At 48.6% G+C, this 8735-nt stretch overlaps 1 protein-coding gene across 1 annotated transcript in view; it reads left to right on the plus strand.

Annotated features, from left to right (window-relative positions):
* Positions 1-569: 569 nt before the first annotated feature.
* The window catches only part of LOC108803451, a gene marked incomplete at its 3' end in the record, with an annotated part of 12927 nt that continues 4761 nt past the window's right edge, over positions 570-8735 (plus strand). The window contains exons 1-8 of the mRNA XM_018575291.1: positions 570-1598; positions 1755-2258; positions 2634-2696; positions 2994-3109; positions 3218-3360; positions 5155-5382; positions 5722-5819; positions 6569-7119. Coding sequence (XP_018430793.1) covers positions 570-1598; positions 1755-2258; positions 2634-2696; positions 2994-3109; positions 3218-3360; positions 5155-5382; positions 5722-5819; positions 6569-7119 — 2732 coding nt within the window. The remainder of the gene's footprint in view (positions 1599-1754; positions 2259-2633; positions 2697-2993; positions 3110-3217; positions 3361-5154; positions 5383-5721; positions 5820-6568; positions 7120-8735) is intronic.

Below are 8735 nucleotides of genomic sequence, written 5' to 3' on the forward strand. Positions count from 1 at the left end.
ATCAATGGGAGCCATGGAACATTTGGGTCTTCCCTGCCACACCAGAGGACATAACTATTGTGTTTGCTCCTCCCACTGCAGGGTGACAGAGATTGGAACTATGGAGGTCACCATGATCACACACAAGGTTATAGAGGTGGTTGAAGTGTCTGTGATGTACAACAACCAACCATCAGATTCCAACCTTCCAGTGAAAGTGACATCTTGGTGATGGAAGTGTGACTGTGATTGGTGGCTCCGGAGGAACACAGACAGTTCATATTACGTGATTTGATGACAATGCTGAGAAAAGTGATTTGGTCTCTGATGATTATCTGGTTCCACCATCTCTGTGTAGATGAACATGGAACACACCTTTTGTTCTCTCTCTTCACTCAGGATTATTCCATAAGAAGGTTCAGAGAGCAACGCTGATATGCAAAGTGCAGCAAACCCATCAACCAATCACAGTGCAGGAAGTCTGAATGTAATTGTATGACTAATACGGATTCCCGGACTTTGTACATTGTTTTCTGTTTTATAAGTCTGACAGAGTTTCATCCTCACACTTCCCTCTTCTGCTCCCAGCGATGGCGTCTGGTAATCTGAAGGAGAAGCTGGAATGTTCCCTTTGTCTGAACATTTATACCGATCCTGTAAATTTGAAATGTGGACACAACTACTGCCGGGTCTGTATTGGTCATTGGCTGGATACACAGGAGGAGTCTGGAGGATATTCCTGTCCTCAGTGTAGAGAAAAATTCAGGAAACGTCCTGCCCTTCAGAAGAACTTTACTCTATGCGAAATATTGCAGACTACAAAGAGTGACCTGGGCAAAACGGGGATCTTCTGTACTCAGTGTTATCACGCTCCTGTACCTGCTGTGAAATCCTGTCTGCTGTGTGAAGCTTCTCTGTGTGACAACCACCTGAGAGTCCACAGCCAGTCACCAGAACACGTCTTATGTGACCCCACCACTTCCCTGGAGAACAGGAAATGCTCCGTCCATAAGAAGATCCTGGAGTATTACTGCACTGAGGACTCTGCCTGTATCTGTGTGTCCTGCAGGCTGGATGGAGAACATCGAGGACATCAGGTGGAGACTCTGGATGAGGCCTCTGAGAAGAAGAAGAAGAAACTGAGGAATGTTCTGCAGAAACTGATGACAGAGAGAGAGGAGATGGAGAGAAGAGTCCAGAGTCTGGAGGAACACAGGAGGAGAGTACAAGGAGAAGCAGCCGGTGAAACAGAGAGAGTCACTGCCCTGCTCAGAGACCTCAGGAGACGTCTGGAGGACCTGGAGAAGAGAGTCCTGAGTGACATCTCCGGGCAGGCAGAGCGGACCTCCCTCTACGTGACGGATATGATCCGGGAGCTGGAAATAAAGAAGGACGAGCTGTCCAGGAAGATGCGTCACATTGAGGAGCTGTGTAACCTGACGGATCCACTGACTGTCTTACAGGAATCAGACACAGGTGACTTGTGTGATACTGAGGATGGAGATGATGAGGACAGAGAGAGACATGATAGACTCCTCCATGATGGAGGGGGTCTGGATGTGGCTGGGATCTCACACACATTACACACAGGTATATCTGATATCATGTCTGGGGTAAATGTACAGGAAGGTCCAGGCACACATGTCTATCCACATTCTAGTACAAAGGGCAAAGGTCACATCACTGCTGAACCATCCAGGCCACGCCCCCAACCCACCCCCACCATACAACACTTATACCACCTGGCTGGAGGATCAAATATTGGGGCTGTACAGCAAACGTCGGGGGTGTCGGGGGTTACAGACATATTACTGGATGTGAACACAGCTGCTAATAATCTTCTTATATCACATGACAGGAAATCTGCATCCTGGTCAGATATAAACCAGAATCGTCCAGAAACTCCGGAGAGATTTCAGTATTATCAGGTGTTGAGCAGTCGGAGTTTCTCCTCAGGGCGACATTACTGGGAAGTGGATGTCAGGGGGTCAGAGTGGTGGAAAGTCGGGATGTGTTACCCCAGTATAGACAGGAGAGGACGTCATACAGTGATTGGACATAATAAGAAGTCCTGGAGTTTGGAGAGGAGTAGTAATAAGTACTCGGCGATATATAACAATAATCAGATCCCATTATCCGGCGATGTCTCCAGTAACAGAGTCAGGATAGATCTGGATTATGAGGCCGGGCGGATCTCCTTTTATGATCTGTGTGACCCGATCCGACACCTCCACACCTTCACCACCACCTTCACTGAGCCCCTCCATGCCGGGTTATGGGTATGGAGAGGTGGTATAAAGATATCCGGGGGCAATCAGATGTGAGAGATCTGCCCGGAGACTGGTGACATCACAGGGCGGAGAATCTGATTGGTGGAATACTCAGCCAATAGGAGGAAGCAGTGGACAAAACACATGACTGATTTATTTAGAAATCTGCAGGTCGAGGGGCGTGGTCTGCTGATGAGCGTGGCTAGACGTGCTCGCTGAATCTCCCGTGCTTGGCCCGAACGTTTATTCAGTGGGTATCCGACTACACACGCTTCTCCTCTCTCAAATGGGTCACAACACTCCTCGAAGATCCCGACCGCAGGCTCAGCCCACTGACTCACCTGTCACACAGCAGATTCAGAACTTTTTCCAGTGCCCTTGCAGACCCGCCATCTGAATCCAACATGGCCGCTGACACTCCGCAAGCTGCACCTGCCTCTTCTCCACGTGAGTCATTGGACTCTGAAAGAGCCTCCTCTATCCGGGAATCACAGGATCTGGATGTAGATCTCGAGGACCCTAAAACTTCCCTCTGCTCTGCAAAGCTGCCCAAAACTTCTAAATGAGGGATAGAAGCCCAATTTGCCAAACCGGAGACTGCCCATAAATCTGATATGAAAGAAATACTTGAAGGCCTCCAGCCTTTTCATTCCAGATTAGATAATATAGAAACCACTCTCCCTCCTATTACTGCTGTAGTAGAGGAACTCCGCTCAGTAGTTACTACTCAACATTCTCACATAGAGGCTTTCTATATTCGCCTTGAGGATCTGGAGGATCGGAGCTGCCACAACAATATACGGATTAGGAGGTCTTCCTGAAGCTACTGGAGACAGTGACTTACATGCCACGGCCACAAGGTATCTTTGACAACATCTTAGGAAGACCAGCGACAGACACCATAGACATTGACCAGGTTCATCGCACTCCAGGCCAAATAACCCGCAACCTCGTGACGTCCTCTGCAGAGTCCACTTCTTCAGCCTTAAAACTGAAATTCTGTCCAAGGCCCAATCCCAAGGCACACTGGACTTTGATGGCGCAACTATATCCTTATTTCCAGATCTCTCCAAACGCAGAGCTCCTCGCCCGCTGAGCAAAGCTTTACAAGGTGCAAACATCCCCTACCGCTGGTGCTACCCTTTTAAGTCTTTCAGCCAGATTCAATGGTCGTCGGCACGTTTTTCGTTCCCCCCCTTTGCGTCCGTGGCCTTATCCAGATCTTCAACTGCAAACCACGCTACCCTCAAGGAATGACTGTGACATGGCTCCCCCGTAGCCTCGTAGAGAACGTCAACTGCAACTTACTTCAACTGCTGCATCGGAACGTTGCTTACTTTTCTTCTCAGTGAGTACCTGAACTGCGCTTGTTTTTACTTCTACCGCTTCCTGATTGGCCGTGATATACTCCACTTGCTGCCATTTCAACGTCATTGGCTTCTCCCCCACAAATTATGTCCTATGCCCATGAGCTCCAAGACACCTCACTGGCCTTCTATACTCCACCAACTTGTTTAGAGTTTATCATAATGTGCAGTTTTGTTTTGCTCACCGCACTAATCTCACCCATACAGTGATATATGTTCTAGAGATACTCATAGTTGTGATATGTTATTTAGTTCCTAAGCTTACTATGTCATGTTGACTATTTAGTGAGTATGTGGCTTCTAATAAGCTCATTAATGATGTGAATCTTTAGGTTGTTTTATTTCCCTGACCATTCCCTGTTTTCCCCGCTCTGTAGTCTTCCTATGTTGGTTCCCCCCTTACGTTACCTACTCCCTCATAACCTAATTAGGTTTAGGCCGACAGGACCTTTGATGCTCATTTCCCCTGTAGGTAGTGTCCAGTGTGATTACCAGGGCTTGAAAAATCCACTCGTCTGCTCGTCTGTGAAGAGAGGACGGCGGAGCCCGACGAGTAGCTTCCCGGCCGGCCGTTGTAATTACACGGCCGGCCGGGAGCTTTACATTCAAGTGATCTCTAGAGACGCTCGATCCCATGTATAGGAGACGCAGTCACTGCCGGTGCCGAGATCCGCTGTGACCGATGTGGCCGGGACCGGCATGGCTGCTCTGTGACAGGAGATCGGTACACGATCTCCCTTTGATCTCCTCTCAGTCCCTGAATGCAGGAAGTGATGTATATGACATCACTTCCTGCATTCAATGTCACTCTCCAGCTACAGAAGCTGATGAAGCAGATCTCTGCTTCATCAGCTTCTTTGGGGTTCCCTCGGTGACATTAGGGATCTTGGAGACTCCTGATGTCTCCATAAAGAGGACCTGTCATGTAAATTGGATATCACATAGGGGGCTTCTTAGCCCCCTATGTGATAGCAATAAAGTTGTGTAAAAAAAAAAATACAAAAATTAAAGAAGCATAAAAAAAAAATGTAAGTGCTCTGCCACTTTTCAAGCCCCGGTGATTACCCTTCATTGTTGGGCTCTGCCACTTTTCAAGCCCCGGTGATTACCCTTCATTGTTGGGCTCGCAGTGTACACAACTAGCAATTTTTTTATGTTATGGTTCAATTTTGGTTATTTTGCCTTATTTTTCTTTTATAGGCAGATTGTTATTTCTCATTATGAAACTGATCCTGGGGCCCGGCCCGGTTACGACATGTAGCCCATTTCTCACCACTCAGCCTTTTCCATAGCGCAAAGTTCTGACGGGTGACTAACTCAGTCCGCTGGTATACAGTGGACTTCCTTGTGAAGGAGACTCCTTGCTGTACCCTCCCTCATCTTCCTCTTCTCCTCTCTTCGCCTACTCCTTACCCTCCATCTTTTTGCTACCCCCTTCCTTTCCTTCCACATCCTCCTCCTTTGGCACTCCATTCATAATCTACCGCCCGATCAATCACAGTCATGTCTATTAAAATAGTCTCCTTTAAATGTTCAAGGGCTTAACCAGCCGAACAAACGGGTTAAAGCCTTTCGCCAGTTCAAATCCCTGCATGCAGATGTGATCTGCTTACAGGAGACTCATTTTAAACAAGGATCTTCCCCATCCTATGAAGTTTCCGCTGACACAAAAACTAGAGGGGTTCTTATAGCCTTCAGGAGGTCGCTCCCATTTGTACGCAAAGACTCCATCAAAGACCCGGAGGGGAGATACCTGATACTTATGAGTTTGATCCACGATGCCCCCCCATCACACTTGTTTCGTATTATGCTCCCAACACTGGACAGCTGGGGGTTTCTAACTCAGCTCCTAAAACCGATTGACTTCAGGTTGCAGGGGACCCTGATCCCGTGTGGAGATTAGAATTTGCTGCCACACCCTCATGCCGATCGCCATGATCCAGGTGACCCCCGCTATCCCTTTTATTCGAACCCTCATAATACCTTTTCGCGCATTGACCACATTTTTTTTTTTACGCGCGCCGACGTTACCCTTTGCCCAATCTGCTTCAATTCAGCCTATATCTTGACCTGGTGTCCTTAACGTGTAACCTTTCCCTACCTAGGACTCATGGATTTACATGGTCCCTTCGGGACTCGCTACTCACTGATCCCGAAGTGTTTACTGACGCTGGCTGAATTCTTCCACATGAACACATCTTCGGTAACATCCTCTGGAGTGGTCTGGGAAGCCCACAAGGCCACCATCAAGGGGTAAACTGCTGGCTTTGGCGGCCAAAATTAAAACGGAGGCGGGAAGAACGGATACACCAACTGGAGCTGACACTGGAAAGGGCCTCCCGGGGCTTTCCAGGAGGTACCCTCCGTGGAAAATAGATCCCGGCTGTCGTCCGTTAAAACAGAACTGGATTTGTGTTTGACTGATAAGGCGGAGGCCCAGCTAAGGTGGGTGAAACATACATTTTACATACAGGGGGATAAACCGGGTAAACTGCTAGCCACCAGACTAAGGGAAGCAGGCACTAAGCATGCCCCAATCCAATTGAGAACCAAAGTCCAGTGTGTTCATCTCTAGTCTGTCTAGGGGATGTTCTTCAGTTGCCCACCCATTAGCATTCACCGCCCTTCTTCTGGTGCCCACAGACTGATGTCCTCTCCAATAGTATCATGCAGAATAACGTTTTATTGAACATCTTCACTGGGGAGAGAGGATATGGGGGATTCTAAGCTTATCCAGACTCACCAGACCTGGTTGGCATATCAGTGTAGACCCACCTGGGAGGCAGCGGATGGCGACTGATGTAGCAGATAAGCCGGATGGATGCAGATCCTCAAACAGGAAAGGTCAAAGTTCACATCACTGCTGAACTATCCAGGCCACACCCCCAACCCACCCCCACCCTACAACACTCATACCTCCAGGCTGGAGGACATAATATTGGGTCTGTACAGCAAACATCGGGGGTGTCGGGGTTTACAGACATATTACTGGATGTGAGCACAGCTGCTAATAATCTACATATATCACATGACAGGAAATCTGCATCCTGGTCACCATATCGGAATCGTCCAGAAACTCCAGAGAGATTTCAGGATTCTCAGGTGTTGAGCAGTCAGAGTTTCTCCTCAGGGCGACATTACTGGGAAGTGGATGTCGGGTGGTCAGGGTGGTGGAGAGTCGGGATGTGTTACCCCAGTATAGAGAGGAGAGGAGGTCGGTCAGGGATTGGAGATAATAAGAAGTCCTGGAGTTTGGTGAGGTGGGGGAGGTGTAATCAGTACTCAGCGAGACATGACAGGAAGAAGATCCGATTACCCGGCAAAGTCTCCAGTAACAGAGTCAGGATAGATCTGGATTATGAGGCCGGGCGGATCTCCTTTTATGATCTGTGTGACCCGATCCGACTCCTCCACACCTTCACCACCACCTTCACTGAGCCCCTCCATGCCGGGTTATGGGTCGGGGATGATGGTTGTATAAAGATATCTGGGGGGAATCAGAGGTGAGAAATCTGCCCGGAGACTGGTGACATCACAGGGCGGAGAATCTGATTGGTGGAATACTCAGCCAATAGGAGGAAGCAGTGGACAGGAAATTACATTATTGATTTATAAGGCTCTGCAGGCCCGGGGCTGTCATCTTCATCCTCAACTTCACTTCACTACCTCGTGTGTCACTGACCAGAAACAAGCATGCAGGAGCTCAGATTATTCAGACTTCATTGGCTGCATGCTTGTTCCGGGTCAGTGACACACCATGTAGAGTCAGGATCGGGATGACAGTCCTGGAGCCTGCACCTTTAAGGCGTATCTATAATTCTCAGTTTTGGATGGAGCAGGGGGAGGAGTAGAACCTCTGTCAGGTTTTTACTGCTATCCGGGGCTCCGATAGGGAGATTTCCCCTCACTTCCTGTCAAAGTGACAACATTTTATCAGACATGAAATTAAGGAAAATCTACCCCCTCCTTTCTGCTCTTTTACCACAGAGCATACCAGCAGCGTCTAGGACCCCCTCCCTTCCTGTCACAGAGTGTCATTGTTTACCACAAATGATAACAGCAGCAGCATGTGCCCCCTCCCTTCCCTCTCTCGGGCTGTAACAACAGTTTGTGACAGGTGCACACCACATATCTAGGAGAATTGCAAATGCTGCTTGCTGATTGGCTTAGAGCTGTATAAGGATTAAGACGTATAGGAAATATATGTGTATTGGAAATGTGTAATGTGACGCAATTGTCATTATATATATATATATGTTTTGACCGCCCTTAAAGGGCCACTCAGGATTTCAGACGATAGTCCGCTGAGTCTTCTGCGCAGAATAAAAAGATTTGTTTTCCTGAAGTCTGTGTCCGGAGTCCATTGCTGGTTTCCCAAAACTGTTTCCCGCTACAGTGGCAGGAGATGGTGATGGTGGCAGGTCAGTAGAGGTGGCAGGAGATGGTAATGGTGGCAGGTCCGTAGAGGTGGCAGGAGATGGTGGCAGGCCAGTAGAGGTGGCAGGAGATGGTGATGGTGGCAGGAGATGGTGATGGTGGCAGGAGATGGTGGCAGGAGTCACAGGAGCTGGTAATGGAAATCTATGAAACAGAGGTCAATGAAATCATTTCTGTAAAGGACAGGCAGCCATGTCAGTTAGGCCTCAGGCACTCCGTTCCATGGGGGTCACACCCATAAACCTCAGTGGTATTTCCCTGCCCAGGAACTAGGGTTGCCACCTTTTCTTCAAGCAAAACCCGAACACTCTAGCGTGGCAATTTATTTTGGACAATGCCTCCTGGGGCTTGTAGTTCCAATACAGCTGGAGGGCCGAGATTGCCCACCCCTGATGTACACTATATACACTGTGGGGTTTATTTATAGAAGTATACGCTGGGTGGATGTCCTGACAAGTATAGGAAATCGGTACTCGGCAGTGCCATCTAGAGGCGCTAGCAACGTGCAGATGGCATCCACCCAGCTATACGCCGGGCAAACGTTTTATAAATGACCCCCCAAGTATAAAATATGAACGCATGCACAAGGCCGTCCCCACCTCATTCACCAGCTGAGGTGACTATGAGAAGAGGGCCAAGCTGTCAGCCAGGCAGGAGGTGGCAGCGGGTAGCAGAGCTATCA

The sequence above is a fragment of the Nanorana parkeri genome, unplaced genomic scaffold (genome assembly GCF_000935625.1).
Source record: "Nanorana parkeri isolate BGI_ZX_2015 unplaced genomic scaffold, ASM93562v1 scaffold3745, whole genome shotgun sequence".
NCBI lineage: Eukaryota > Metazoa > Chordata > Amphibia > Anura > Dicroglossidae > Nanorana > Nanorana parkeri.